At 35.1% G+C, this 15,650-nt stretch overlaps 1 protein-coding gene across 9 annotated transcripts in view; it reads right to left on the reverse strand.

Moving 5' to 3' along the window:
- The window catches only part of ptk2aa (protein tyrosine kinase 2aa), an 84,274-nt gene that overhangs the window by 11,640 nt on the left and 56,984 nt on the right, over positions 1 to 15,650 (reverse strand). For 6 of the 9 annotated variants that reach the window (XM_051872191.1, XM_051872190.1, XM_051872189.1 and 3 more), the window contains 13 exons: positions 15,009 to 15,073; positions 12,068 to 12,085; positions 11,425 to 11,481; positions 8,625 to 8,648; positions 7,423 to 7,520; positions 5,099 to 5,183; positions 4,727 to 4,827; positions 3,834 to 3,949; positions 3,638 to 3,738; positions 3,011 to 3,100; positions 2,052 to 2,256; positions 1,265 to 1,376; positions 1,026 to 1,112 (listed from right to left, as the gene is read on the reverse strand). In XM_051872191.1, the coding sequence (XP_051728151.1) occupies positions 1,026 to 1,112; positions 1,265 to 1,376; positions 2,052 to 2,256; positions 3,011 to 3,100; positions 3,638 to 3,738; positions 3,834 to 3,949; positions 4,727 to 4,827; positions 5,099 to 5,183; positions 7,423 to 7,520; positions 8,625 to 8,648; positions 11,425 to 11,481; positions 12,068 to 12,085; positions 15,009 to 15,073 (1,159 nt within the window). The remainder of the gene's footprint in view (positions 1 to 1,025; positions 1,113 to 1,264; positions 1,377 to 2,051; positions 2,257 to 3,010; positions 3,101 to 3,637; positions 3,739 to 3,833; positions 3,950 to 4,726; positions 4,828 to 5,098; positions 5,184 to 7,422; positions 7,521 to 8,624; positions 8,649 to 11,424; positions 11,482 to 12,067; positions 12,086 to 15,008; positions 15,074 to 15,650) is intronic. The other 3 variants (XM_051872184.1, XM_051872185.1, XM_051872186.1) reach the window with 3 other exon arrangements.

Below are 15,650 nucleotides of genomic sequence, written 5' to 3' on the forward strand. Positions count from 1 at the left end.
TTTCATCATTTTTATTAGTAATTTCTATTTAGTTTTAATTTATTTTTTATTTCAATTTTAGTTTTTTTAATTACAACTTATTTTAGTTAGTTGTTCATCCAATATTTATATTTTATTTCAGCTTAAAAAATAAATAGAATTTTTAAAAATAGATTTAGTTTTAGATAACGATAAAAACTGGTAGCATTTTTCCAGATTACCATTTGATACTGTACCATGGTATTTATATCCTTGTTAAAAAATCCTTTTACGCTCATAAATGTCACATTACATAACTAAAACATGTTATGAAAGCAGTTTCAGGTTGTCTTTCAGATCCCCGGAGTGTCTCGGACACTCTCACTCCCTCTCAGAACAGCTAATAATCACTCTGATACAAAAACAACCAGCAGATTGAGCACAAAAGCCTTTTAAGGCATGAAAACAGAGCGCTGATAACTGCGTGATGTGTGTGTGTGATGGAATGTATCTGGAGTCAACAATAGCAGGCGTCTTTAAAGAGCCCACAGGAAATGCCTGCTGTCAGAGACGCTCACGGAGGAGCTGCTGTGAAATAACTTCAGCTGCAGATGATCGAACTGAAAGCCAGCGAATCACATGGTCTTTTAAATCAGTACACTAAACATAGATGAGGGTGTTTTGGTAGAGAAAAGTGCTGTGCTATCTGAAGTATGATTGCTGAATATTTCTGCTGGGATGTTTTTGTATTTATTTATTATTATATGGTATATGGAGAATTTTTGGGTATTTGTGGAGTGTTAAAGAAGAAAGTATAATTGCACAACTCAGATTCTTAGCTTTATTATTTACTGAACCAATGTTTTGGCCATCAGCCTTTCTGAAGTTATAATCGACAGCAGGTTCATGAATAACAGGCTTTCCATTGTAGTGACATTATGTAAGCAGCAGGACAAAAAAAGAACTTGCACCTTAACATTGTGGTGTGCATTTATATATATTTTTTAATTATTATTTATTAAATGTGTCTGCATGAAGATGCAAGATGGGGGCGGAAGTAATGTTACCTGGTAATGATTGTGCTGGCCAGCATGTTGTGGACTAGGGAAATATCCGTCACTGGATCGAGGACTCGGGTATCCGGGTCGACTGGGCTGTGAAAACCAAAACCACTGATTAAAACAGACCCACTACTCAAACTAATAAATACATACACACTTACTGTAGATCTGATCAGGGTATTACAGATCTCTGGTATTTTTGTATGTGTCACTGTACATGAGCATGCTGGGTTGAGGAGATTCACCTTAGGAGGCGCCTCGTCTGAATTGCCAGTGTCCCAGGACACGGTGACCTGTCTCCTCATCTCCATACGGAAACGCTCCTCCTGTTGGGCCTTCTCCTCATCCAGGATAGTGCTGCAGGGAGAGACAGAGAGGAATGAGCAAAAACCAGCATTTTATTTTTGGCCATTCTTTACATTTATTTAGCTAGAGCTGTGATTAGATTGACTTTTGGCTAAGATTATCCAGGCTATTTGCTCAAATGGGATTTATTTATTTATTTTTAAATATAATATCACACGTTTTATTTTTCATATATTGTTCTGTAGTAATTATTATTTTATATTTTATATTGAGTAAACTTTCATCTGACCAAACGCAGCCCACCAGTGAAGAACAACAAAATAAAATGCAAATGATACACATTAGGTGTGTAACTTCATTGTTATTCTTTATCAAAGGTATACAAAATTAGCACAAACTGAATTGTACCACTAAATTCACAGAGTTGGCTTATAACAATTAATTATTTGTTAATAATGAATCATTATAAATGATAAATGATTAATTTGTTGCACATTAGTGCTAAACAGTACAATAAAATGTACATTATATTGGTGATCATACTGGAGTGACTGTAACTTTCTAGTTAAACAGAGACCTCTAGTGTCAGAACCCAAGAAAAGCATAAAACCATCAGATCATCTGTGCAAACGCTGCAAAACAGCTGCTTTACTACCACCACTTCATGTGCATTAAGTCATCTAAATAAATAGCTTCATGAGTAAAGCGGTCCACACACACACTGACCTGAGCTGTGTCTTGAGTTCAGTGAACCGCGGGCGTTTGCTGGGGTCGTACGCCCAGCATTTGGTCATCAGGCTGTAGAGGGTCGGGGGGCAGTTTGGGGGCATTGCTAACCTCTCGCCGTTCTCTATCCGGCCGATGACGTCATTATTCTTCACCCCCTGGAAGGGCTTGATGCCGAACATGAGGATTTCCCACATACACACACCTGAGAGAAGAGACAAGGGTCAGAAATCTGCCTCATGTCACAAAGAGACTAAAAAAAGACTGCATTTGGTGAAATAAAAATTCAATAAAACAATTATTACAGAACAATATATGAAAAATAACTGATATTATATTTAAAATATTTTTTTTTTTTCATCAGAGCTGATAGCCTGTCTATTCTAATTATTGTCATATCTGAATAGAGGCAAAAAATGGATAAAATAAAAATTGAAATATGAAAATATAGTGCCTCGCACACCTGAATCACTCATAGATGCACAGGATAAGTCCAATATAATATTCTAATATTAAACTAATTATAATTTTATATTAAAATATTATATATATATATATATATGTGTGTGTGTGTGTGTGTGTGTATATATATAATTATTTTAATATAAAATTATAATATATATATAAACATTCACATATATATATATATATATATATATATATATATATATAAATCCCGCACATTTTTTGTGATGATGCAAGTTTGAGTAGTGTGAGGGATTTATATATTTTTTCCACAATAAAAATCTAAAATATTTTATACTTCATTATTAAGAGTAAAATGATCAAATAATAATAATAATAATTAATAATAATTCAAAAATGTATATATTACCCTATTGTATTAATAACAGAAAGATGGTGTTCAAGGGGTATGTTTATGGTGTTCAAGAACAGTCAAACTGTAAGAAACAGTGTAATGAAATATTCATTTACATATTTCTCAGAATAGAACTTACCAAACATCCAGACGTCGCTGGCTGAGGTAAACCGACGGAAGTTTATGGATTCTGGAGCCATCCATTTAATCGGCAGTTTCCCTTTAGAAGCTGGAAAACACACACTACTGTTTACAGACTGTATTTAAATTTTTGCCATATCAGCTTCACAGGCTATTGCAGATACAGACTCAACACTCAGCAAACAATATACTAAATATAAACTTTTCTATTTCTATTCTCTCTCTAAATGTACTTTCTGAGTCCATCTTACAAAATGTTGCATGACATTAACAATTGGGCAGACCAAAAACATGTTTTACGGAAGTTCTTTACGGACTGTAAACAAATCAAATATGCCTTCACTATCCACCAGAGGCCGCTATTTCCTTATTCTGGGCGCATTTCAGAATGGATGCCTATTACTTGCATTAATTATGACTTTTTGAGGGGTTAAAATCATTTTTTTCAGCCTCTGAGGTAAATGGGAACTCAAATATAAAGTTTAGTTTTTTAACCTGTAGCTGTTGTACCTTTAAATCCTCACCTGGTATAATGAAAACTTCTTGTAGTGTTTATTGCACATACGTATTACGTACATTATGTTGTGTTGTGGTTAATTACTTGTTAAAAGGCAGTCTGAGTTACCTTTGTAATAGGAACTGTCCTCCATGTACCTGGAGAGACCAAAGTCACCAAGTTTCACACAATCCGTGGAAGACACCAACACATTCCTGGCAGCAATGTCCCTGTGGAAAACACATTTATCTTAGTGCATTATGATCAGAAAAGAGTTTTGTGCTTGTGAAGATCTTCAGACTGCAGTGGTCATGGTGATGCTCACCGGTGCACAAAGCGTTTGCTCTCCAGGTACGCCAGCGCTGTGCTCAGCTGGTAGGCGAACAGAATCAGCGTGGACAGGTCCAGGTTGTACTTCCTTACTTGCAAGAACGACCTCAACTAAAAATAAACACAATGGTGATTTTCAGATGGTTTTCTGGTGAGTCTAAAAGGTGGTCAACCAAAAGAGGAGTTTAAAATGCCCCTATTATTGTCAGATATAACCTTTCATGTAGTGTGTAATAAAGCTGTTTGTCAATGTAAAAGGTCTGTAAAGTTTCACAGATCAAAATACACAATAAATGAAGTTATTGTCTCATAAAGAAGGAAGCGATCCTAACGACTGCCTGAAACGAGGTTTGTAACAAATCTGCACAATGCCAGCCGATGGTCTTCATTGGCTGCTCGTGAACAACATCTACTTTGACCCTCAAACACTGTTGCTGTAGCTGGAAGAGTTTGGTTCGTGTTGTCGAGATGCAGTTTTCTGTGCTGCGAAAACAAATCCACTTTGCTGCACTTCCAAAGAATGAGACTTGGGATCGAATTGATAAGGTAAACCCGATGCCATCGTTACTGTTCTTATCACTGTGTATCAAGTGCTGAGAAAGAGATGAAATTCAGATATGCTAATGGCCGTTTGGTTTCAGACACGCACTGTAAGCAGTCGACCATTCACAACAGACTGGGCCGTCTGACCAATCAGAGCAGAGCAGGCTCTCAGAAAGGCTGGGTTTAGAGAGCCTGGATCCTTTATTGAATATTTTCAGACACTGTAAGAAAAGAGCTGATGCTGCAATGTATATTACGAGAAAAACCTCTTGTAGGAGACTAAACAGAATTAGGAACCTTTAAAGTAGCATAATAGGGGCACTTTAAAAAGACAGCAAGTCTCACCTCTCCAAGCGTGCACAACTCCATGATGATCCAGACAGGATTTTCAGTTATTATTCCAATCAACTTCACGATGTGCGGATGGTCGAACTGCCGCATTGTCACTGTCAAATGTAAAAAAACATTCTCATGCAAAACACTTCACAATCACACTGTTTTTGTGGGATTCGGACTTCTCTGAAAATGTACAAATGTGGTAGAAGTGACTTCCTCATATTCAACTTCAAATAAAATATTTTTAAATTACTCTACTATGCATCATGTGTTTAGATTGAATAACCATGGTGAAATAGAAACTTCTCAAAGCAGAACTGCATCAGCTAAAATTAATTCAGAAATGTAGGTGACAAGTGTGAAGTTAATTAAAATACTTACGTGCTTCCTGTAGAAATTTCTCACGCACGCTGTCAGAGGTGCAGTTCTTACACGTCTTAATGGCCACTGATAATGATGGATTCTCCTGTCAGGTAGAGCACATAATGATGATGAACACATGCAACTCAAAAACTGTGTGAATGAATTCAAGAATATTACAAAATAAAAGTATATAATATTGAAACAGTATTTAAACAGTGACATTTTAGTTCATTTTAACAGCTTCAGAACACAGTGAAGAGCAGGTGACAAAAGAAACAGGTTATAAAATCCATTTGGGACATTATGAAAAATTGTATAATAAATATAAATACAGTTTAAAACAATAACAAACAGTCTAACAATAAACATAACAAAATAATATATATATATATATATATATATATATATATATATATATATATATATATATATATATATATATATACACACACACTACCGGTCAAAAGTTTGGAAACATTACTATTTTTAATGTTTTTAAACGAAGTCTCTTATGCTCATTAAGGCTGCATTTATTTCATAATAAATACAGAAAAAAACAATAATATTGTGAAATATTATTGCAATTTAAAATTATGGTTTTCTATTTTAATATAATTTAAAATATAATTTATTCCTGTGATCAAAGCTGAATTTTCAGCATCATTACTCCAGTCTTCAGTGTCACATGATCCTTCAGCAATCATTGTAATACGATGATTTGATACTCAGTTATTATCAATGTTGAAAACAGTTGTGTTGCTTAATATTTTTTTGGAACCTGTGATATTTTTTTCAGGATTCATTGATGAATAAAAGGTTAAAAAGAACAGCATTTATTCAAAATATAAATCTTTTCTAACAATATAAATCTTTACTATCACTTTTTATCAATTTAACACATCCGTGCTGAATAAAAGTATTTATTTCTTTCAAAAAAAAGAAAGAAAAAAAATTACTGACCCCAAACTTTTGAACAGTAGTGTATATTGTTACAAAAGATTTCTATTTTTAATAAATGCTGATATTTTTTAACTTTTTATTCATCAAAGAATCCTGAAAAAGTATCACAGGTTATAAAATAATATTAAGCAGCACAACTGTTTCCAACATTGATAATAAATCAGCATATTACAATGATTTCTGAAGGATCATATGACACTGAAGACTGGAGTAATGATGCTGACAATTCAGCTTTGCATCACAGAAATAAAATATATTTTAAAGTATATTAAAATAGAAAACCATAATTTTAAATTGTAATAATATTTCACAATATCATTGTTTTTTTCTGTATTTATTATTAAATAAATGCAGCCTTAATGAGCATAAGAGACTTCGTTCAAAAACATTAAAAATAGTAATGCTTCCAAACTTTTGACCGGTAGTGTATATATAAAAAATAAACAATTCTGATAAATAAAAAAAAATAAAAAAACTACAGTTAATGTGTTTAAAACTAGCTACTTTTAATGCTAAATAATAGTTCATCTAACATTTCTAACAATCTGCACTCCTAACATTTTTGGCATGAATAGAGTGGTGCAGGGATGACGTCTGAACACCAGTGGTTCCTTCGAGATTTTGCTGTGGGTTTTTATAATGGGGTTTTTCAATTTATGAGTAAAATAAAGCCTGTGGTCAACATAACTTGGCGATATGTTGACATTTTGTCCTACAATGTAAACCACACAATGGACAAACCCAGCGAGTGGGTTGAAAATGACTGTATTGCTTGCTTAAGATGAACCCAAAATAGGTTGGAAATGAACATTTATTAATAAGTTTAATCAATAATAATTAAATAATAAACATTTATTTAATCGATTATTAATAAATGTTCACCTTTTGATTATTATTGTTGCCTCTAGTAATTATGTTTAATTTCCAACCTATTTTGGGTTCATTGTAAGCCAGACATAAAGTAATTTTTAAACAATAGTTGAGTTAAAACTGCCCAGCACGTTGGGCAAACATTTAACCCAACCACTGGGTTTGTCCATATTTAACCCAACTTGGGTTGTTTTTAACCCAGCATTTTTTAGAGTGTAGTTACTTATTAGAAACATGCATTTTAAAAAATAAACATAAATGCTTCAAGATTTACATTTTCGGTATGGGTGTGTGCAGTTTATGTTGTAGGACAAAACATCAAAGTATTGTCAAGTTATGTTTATCCCTGGCCTTATTTTACTCATAAATTACTCCTACATAAAAACCCCATTATAAAAACCCATATTAAAATCTCAAAGGAAACACTAGTGAATTAGTCTTCCGGGTTCTGACAGTGTTTGTTTAGTATGGACTGTTGTTTGGACTGTGTGGATGATGAATATGCAGTTTACCGGACTGATGTAAACCCCTTGGTGGACGTCACCGAACTGTCCCTCGCCGATACACCGTCCCAGCTCGATTCTGTCCCGCTGGATCTCATAGTCCTGAGCTACGGATGAAAGACACAAGGAACCAAACGTCACAAACCTGAAGCTCAACATCAGAGGAACCAAACATCACAAACCCTGACCGTCGCGTATGTTCAGAGGAACGACATACTGCAGCTCTGACTGAGCACAACAACTTTTAGCACAATATTTACTGAATGCAGAGCTCAGCGATTCATCAAACCATCTGAAAGTTACCAATTGCAAGTTTAGAAACACTGAGGTCATGAACAAAAGATCTTAGTCAGGGTGGACGCCATATTTAATAGTACACAAATGACGATGAGGCTGTGAGGGACAGAAAGACATACATTTAATGCGCTGTATTGTTGTGTTTCCAAAAAATAAATAAATAAAATCTAGATGAAAAAATTGCTTATGAAAATTAAAGGTAACATAACATATTAAGATGAAAGATGATGAAAATTAAGATGAAATAATAAGCAAACCGCACAAATTTGGTAGACATTTTCATTTGTCATATTAAATACGGAGTTCACCCTTACTAATGTACATAACCAATATTAAAATAAATATCCAAAAATGTCTTAAATGTTCTGTAAAAATCATGATAAAGCAGAATAAAAAAACATACAAATGCATAAATAAATCTTTTGTAACATTTTTGATTTTTGATCAATTTAATGCTGAATATCATAGTAAAAAAAATTAAAATCAGTCATTCTAAAAAAAATATTCAAAGAAATAAAAATGAGCAAAACAAAAACAAATCTATTCATTGTCTACATATCAATGACTTCTGCAGGTTTTCAGTTATAATTTTTTTAAATCTCAAATATATAAATGGGTTATTATTAATAATAATAATATAAAGATGCTTAATAATAATAATAATAATAATATAAAGCCTTAATGATGCTGTGTGACAAGGTTTACTTCTTTCTATCCCAGACTGACTGTTAAATCATAAGGTCAAGGGTTCGAATCCCATAAGACACAATTTTGCACATTTTATGAAAACCTGCATTTGCCAATGATACAAGAAGGAACCTGCTACTAAAACAAAAACAAGTACACGGCAAAACTGAGACAGCGAGAGAAAAAGAAAAGAAAGAGGAAACACACAGACAGAGGGATGGCGTTACCTGCGTCTAATCCATAGCATTCGGCTGGTTGTTAAAGAGAAGAGTGAGAGATTGGGTGTTTAGATCAGAATTAAAGCTCAGGATGAAAGAGAGAAACAGAGGGATGAGATGATAGACATGTCAAACACTCAGGAAAGAGCCGTTATAAATTGTCAGACTGATGTATGCGTGATTGTATTCAGCATATTATAAAAATGAACTACAAGACAACATAACAATTACTTGGAAAATGAGCAATAAATGTAAAACAATTTCAGTGAAACTGAGCAGTCAAACTTCTGTTAACAGCAGGTCTCATTAGGGTTAGATGTTTTTCTTGTTTTAAGAATAAACTTGCTTAAAATTGATACATTTCTCATATCATTTTTGCATTTCAATTAAATGTATCTTTATTTAAGAATGTTTAGATATTTTTAAACAACTCTTTGCACTTTTTTAAGTGAATGAGCAAAAGCACCATAAAAGTAGTTCATACAAATAATGCAGCCTTCTGAGGCCAACTATTAGCACTAAGTGATGATGAACAAAACTTGAAAGGGCACCTATTATGCCCCTTTACAAGATGTAATATAAGTCTCTGGTGTCCCAGAATGTGTCTGTGAAGTTTCAGCTCAAAATACCCCACAGATCATTTATTATAGCTTGTCAAATTTGCCCCTATTTGGGTGTGAGCAAAAACACGCCGTTTTTGTGTGTGTCCCTTTAAATGCAAATGAGCTGCTGCTCCCGGCCCCCTTTCCAGAAGAGGGCGGAGCTTTAACAGCTCACGCTTCAGTTGCTCAACAACAACAAAGCTGGAGAATCTTACGCAGCCAAAATGAGGATTGTCAGTAACGGTGTTCAGCCTTACATTGTTCAAACCGGAGTCGACACTGATGGAGAGACTCAGGAAGAAGTTACAACTTTTAGAATGAAACTGGACGTTTCTGAATGGTTAGTGGATAAATTTATGTAGTTGCTGTGGAGTTGATTCAACTCATCGACTAGCATGTGCCGTCATGTTCATCTTTTGTGCAAAACCCGTATGGACGCCCACTATACATAGCATACCTGTTTGCCAAACAGAGCCATACACTCCAGGCTAACATTTATGATTGCTATCAAATGCTGTGAATGGTCTAATATTTTTTCCAAAATATCGCTCGGACTGAAACTCTCCTTTTTTAGCAATCGAGCTCGCCAGGGTCAACTTGCAGGCTATCCAAGCTAACGAGACTCTAAATAGTGTTCTGTGCTCGTCTGTGCAGCCAACGAAAGGACAGTTAGCATGCTTTGCTCAAACTTTTGCCATGCCTTAAAACTGGTACACCATGTACACTTGTGAAAACAAAATGGCGGCGCCGTGGGTGGAAACGTGCAGATTAAGGGACAGTAATATTATAAGAAGATCCTCCTCCTACGTCACTAGGGGAGTGAAATCTGAGCGGCTCGTTTCTTCACATGCTTGCAGAGAAAGGCTTACCAAAACAAAGTTACTTGGTTGTCCTTTTTCATGTTTTCTGTGTTAGTAGATGCACCGGGACCAGATTATAGTACTTAAACACAGAAAAAGTCATATTTTCGTCCCCTTGAAGTTTAAAATATTTAGCATCAGAGCTCTTGGAATATAGTGCATAAGTCATATGTACTACATTTATGATGCTTCTTACATTTATGACCTTTGACTTTCACTTTATGCAAAAGAGCAGCATGAACATGCTAAACATCTGCTTTTGTCTGCTTTTGTGTTGAACGGTAGAAATCATGCAGGTTAGCGATGGCATGATGGTGCACTGTAAAAAAAAAAAAAAAAAAAAAAAGATTTTTCAAAGTTTTGAAGGATAAAACAGATTATTGGAGTATGTTTTACAAGAAAATCCTATTTCAGTCTTTCTACTTCAAATTTTTACATTTAATTCAATGTGTTATTTGACGTTTCTTTCTAATTATTTGTGAAACTTACTAGCAATTTCTGAGTGAAAACTGTTTCACTAATTGTTTCATGGCAATTTTTCATTCATCGTACTTTAAGACACTCAGAACACACATTCAGTCGGCATGTGTTCCTGAATCCTGTGATTGTACAGGTCGTATGTAAAGTCACACACTCGTGAATGTTAGTGTGCATGCAGTCTGCAGTCACTGACTCATCACTGACTTCTACACTCTTACAAATAAAGCTTTATTGGCATTGATTGTTCCATGAAGAACTTTTAACAGCCACAGAACCTTTTCATTCCACAAAATGGAATTTATAGTGGAAAAATGTTCTTTAGATTTTTTAAATTGTTCGTCACACTAAGAAAAATAGCTATTTTAGGAACTGATCACTGAAAGGTTCTTTTGGAAACCAAAAATTGTTGTTCTACGGCATTGCTGAGAAAATCCCCTTCTGGGACTTGCATAACTTTTTTTTACAGTAGATTAATAAGAAAATAGTTTTGAGGATGTCCCCGAAGCGAATTGTGTCTGATTTAGCCCAACCCAAACACGTACACTCTTAATATTCTCTTGCAGAGTTGCATCTGAATTATGCCCTGCTTTAATTTCAGATTTGATTAATCAAATCTAATAAATCTCGGCACAAACCCTCGAATGAATCCTGCATGAGTTTCCAGAGAGAATTTTCTGGAATGTCAGAGCTGGATACTTTAAATTGCATTTGCCGCCACATCAACAAACCAAAGAGCCAGACAGGGAAAAAAAAAAAGGTCAGGATTTGGCTCAGAAACTGTACGGATCTGGACAGAAACATCTGGATCCCAGGAGACAGCAGTTATACAATACACACTTCACAGACAGCACGAGTGAAGGTACTTACTAGAGGGCATGGTGTAGGTGTCTTCCTCATCTATGATCTCTGCGTAGTCGTCTGTTTCTGCAGGGAGACAGAAGCAGTGGTCAGTATCTCACACACACACATACTGGCCAAAATAACGCCCACTCGGGCACTACACTACCCGAAACACACATAACCTTCCACTACAGAAACTAGAGCCGGCCGAAAACAAGCCAAGAAACTCCTCCATGAAGGCACATACACACAAACTCAAGTGCACTTCTCTCTTTTAAACCCTCTGAACTCAATCTGTGTGGCTCTGAGTGTCTGTCTGTCCAACCGGCCAATCAGAGAGCAGCTCTGTCTATCCAACCGGCCAATCGGAGAGCAGCTCTGTGGTTGTGCTCGAGAAAGCGAGGGGAAGGAAGTGACTCTTTCGTCTTCATGCAAAACAGATTTAGTCCAGCATTTTTGTTTTTGGGAGAGGTCACTCGCTTCTCTAAATAATTACACCTTTAAAGTCTGTCTCATGAGGAATGCAGGGAGCAAAAGAGCAAGTATGCGCTTCAAGTGAAGGAGATTGCAATAAAGACTCGCATCTAAACTAAAACCTATGCAAGATTGTCTAAGTAACTTTCCAAATGCACACAGAGTTAGTTAGAGATCACAGGAAAGAAAACATTACCATCTCCACTACCATCTTCTGCAGGTCCGAGGAGAGCATGCAAAGAACGGAGAGGATCAGAGAGGAGAAAGGTTAATTCATCAGCAGGCATGAAAACACACATTCATCATGAATTTGAAGTCCTCGCTGGTTTGTGTGAGCAGCTCCTGCAGTAAATGTGTTTTGTTCATGCTGTTCTGGGAGTCATTAGTGCGGTTATATTGGGTTAGACGTGCTGCAGGAATGTGTGGGATGAGATTCAATTGGGACGTGGACACACTTCTTCCTGTATTGTTCTGCCGCGGGTCTAATTCAGGGTAGTTCACGGTAAAAAAAAATATGTTTTGTACATATTTGTATTTATATACTTTATTTATATAATAAATAATATTAGTTGGAGGCAGGTTTACACATTTTAACATTATTGGCAAAATTGGGTGACTTTCACATTGCTGGCATTGCTATTTCATCACTAAACAAAAAGAGAAAGAATACCCAAGAAATTATATTTTGCTAGTGTAATGGGTTGGGTTGGGTGACGGAAGAGGAAGTTATGGGGGTAATAGTGGACAAATTTCATTGCAACATTTTCTGTATGATTTCTCAAAATAAAAAAACACCAAATTACATTAAAAAAAAAAAAAAAAAAAGATATTATATTTTTTGCATAAAGAAATTGAACACTACTTTTAGAAAATTGTCTGTAAAATGTATTCTCATAACTGTATTGTACTGTTCCAGGTCTAATTCGGTGCTTTTCATATAGAAAAATATTTGTATAAATTCATATATATATATATATATATATATATTAGTATAATAAATAATATTGTATTGTAAAATATTGTATTTGTATTATTATTATTATTACACACACACACACACACACACACACACACACACACACACACATACACACACACATACACACACACATACACACACACACACACACACACACACTTTTACTCTCATACACACTTACATTCTCCTTTCACATACATGTGTATATTTTGGGTTGTTTTTAGCCCAAGGGCTGGGTAAACATAGGACAGAACACAGGTTGGGCTAATTTTACTCAGCAAATTGGGTTGTTTATTTACCCAGCATAAAGGGTTGATTTTATTTATTATTATTTTTTTCTATGATATAGCTTATTTAGTATTTACAGATTAAATAATCTAAACCAGTGGTTCCCAACCCTTTTAGCCTTAAGTACCCCCACAACTCCATCAATAAGGCTCAAGTACCCCTTTATCGACACTAAACCAAAGTAAATGCGGCGTTTATATTTTAATGCAGTTGTTACAATTACCTAATTTACCAATGAACCACTTTTATTGATTACAACTCAGACTTGAAGATATTGGGAACATCTAAATAAGAAACACAATGTAATTGTAAATGTAAATGGACATTCCAGCACTTCAAATGTTATTTTGAATATGATGACAAAAATCATTATTTATTTATCCTTCAGAGATTGTCCCCATTTGTAAAACTGAAAGTTTTAAGATGTAGGAAATCCAACATTTGATTGAAAACAAACACTTTTATTATAAAAAAAAAACATGAAAAATATCACTATAACCAGTAGATGGTGGCAGATAAGCACTTATTGGCTTATATTAGCCATTTATTATGAAAATGTGAAATGTGGCCTGCATGTTTCTTCATGAAATTCATCCTTTAATCAATGTCAGACAAAAGAGACTGAAGCAGATTGACGCCTCAGCATCTGATGAACATTAAAATAAATGAACATTTTGTGCAGTTTACAGAAGATCTGCAACACATATGTGTGCTGGGGGCAGAGTCACGGAGGAGGTGTGGCCAGTAATCAATCAGGCGTGAGGCAGAATGTGATTTGATTGGTCAGGGAGGTAGAAACTAAATCCTCATAAGAGACATGAGAACTTTGAATACTTTAATCGATATGGAAACTGAAAAAGATCTACATTTCCTACTAGATGACAATGATCAGTAGAATCAGGAATCAGTGGTATGAATATATGAGAAACAGATTGACATGATATTCCAGAATATGTGTTTAGGGTAGAGAGCAGGTGAGGGTTAGTATAAAAACACACACAGGAACAGCATGTACCCTTAGGAGGAGAATCATGGGAACAGAGGACAAACGGAAGGAGAAAACGTCGAGCTTTAGCAGCTTTGGTGGGCGTCTGAACCACTGAGTCTTCAGTGAAGAACGACAGATGGAGAGAGAAAGAGAGTCAAGCAAAGCGAAAGAATATGGAGGGAGGAATGGAGACAGAACAAACATATTTATCTTCCAGCTCCGTGACAAAACACTCAACATTTCAGCCTGACTTTCACTATCAGGTCGCTTCACACCAAAAACGATAGCATTTTATTCACTAAATGAATAATGAAAATCAGGTAATGGTGCAAACACACCCAGAAATTAGTGCTGAACATATGCACAGTGCAAAATCAAAAATGAAGCATGTTTTCATTAAAAAGAATGAGAATGACTTCATTCACTTCATAAATATGCAAGGTGCCTTTAGAGAGCAACTTCAGGCTCGATTATGCTGAAAATCTCCCATGTAAACAGCTTATAAACAGCAGACACATTCATGAGCTAAAGATACCAAACATCTGGAACACAAGTGATGATGATCTTTAATTGTGTGCAGATGTTTCAGAAACCAGCCCAACATCTTGAAGACATCAGATATCTGAGAAACGCTTTAAAGACTAATGTGAAACAGCATTTGTGATCTGATGGACAATAAAACAGGTGAAAATCCCACAGACCTCCACTGAATGAGGGGCTCGAGCCATTAAGTAGCAAATTTTGATATGAACATATTGTATTGTTGTCTAGCAGATGTGATCTATCTGTGAACTCTTCTTTGGAGAGTCAGTACCCAGAATGCTCAGCAGGACATTAATCCAATAAACCCGATGAATCAAATAAATGGGAGATGCGTCTTACCTGAAACAGAGATGGCACGAACTCCTGCCCGAATCCCCTCGAGCCGCTTCTCATTGTTGGCAAGTCTGTGGAGAAACAATTTCATTAATAAACAATATGGTGATTATTGTTGTTTCCATGAATACTATAACAAAACACATTTATCCATCCATAATGATGACATTCAGGGGTTCACGTGAGCGTTATTTTGTACCAGGTGAAAATATGCATGCTAACTTAATCCAAATAACATTGAAATGCTTTTTAAGTAACATACTACATGCAACATGCAGAATTAAAACTCTTTAGTATAGGTATTTTGTAAGATATAGTATTTAATATTATATATATTACATTATGAATTATATTTCTGTATTATGCCTGGGAAAATGTTAAAATATAATACAATAATATAAAACATATAAATACAATACAACATTATATATTATATATATTATTATATATTAATTATATCATGTGTTAAAATATATGTCCGTATGTCCGAATTCATAGTATTCGAAAAACAGTAGGCGAAAAGTACCCGGATGACTTTCTACTTCCGGCGAGATTCTGAAGTTCTGAAGATTCTGAAGATTCTGAAGGACTTGTGAATGGAGTTGAAGGGACGTAACTGACGCTGGTAGGTCATGTGACAGTAACAAC

The sequence above is a fragment of the Ctenopharyngodon idella genome, chromosome 19 (assembly GCF_019924925.1).
Source record: "Ctenopharyngodon idella isolate HZGC_01 chromosome 19, HZGC01, whole genome shotgun sequence".
NCBI classification, from domain to species: domain Eukaryota; kingdom Metazoa; phylum Chordata; class Actinopteri; order Cypriniformes; family Xenocyprididae; genus Ctenopharyngodon; species Ctenopharyngodon idella.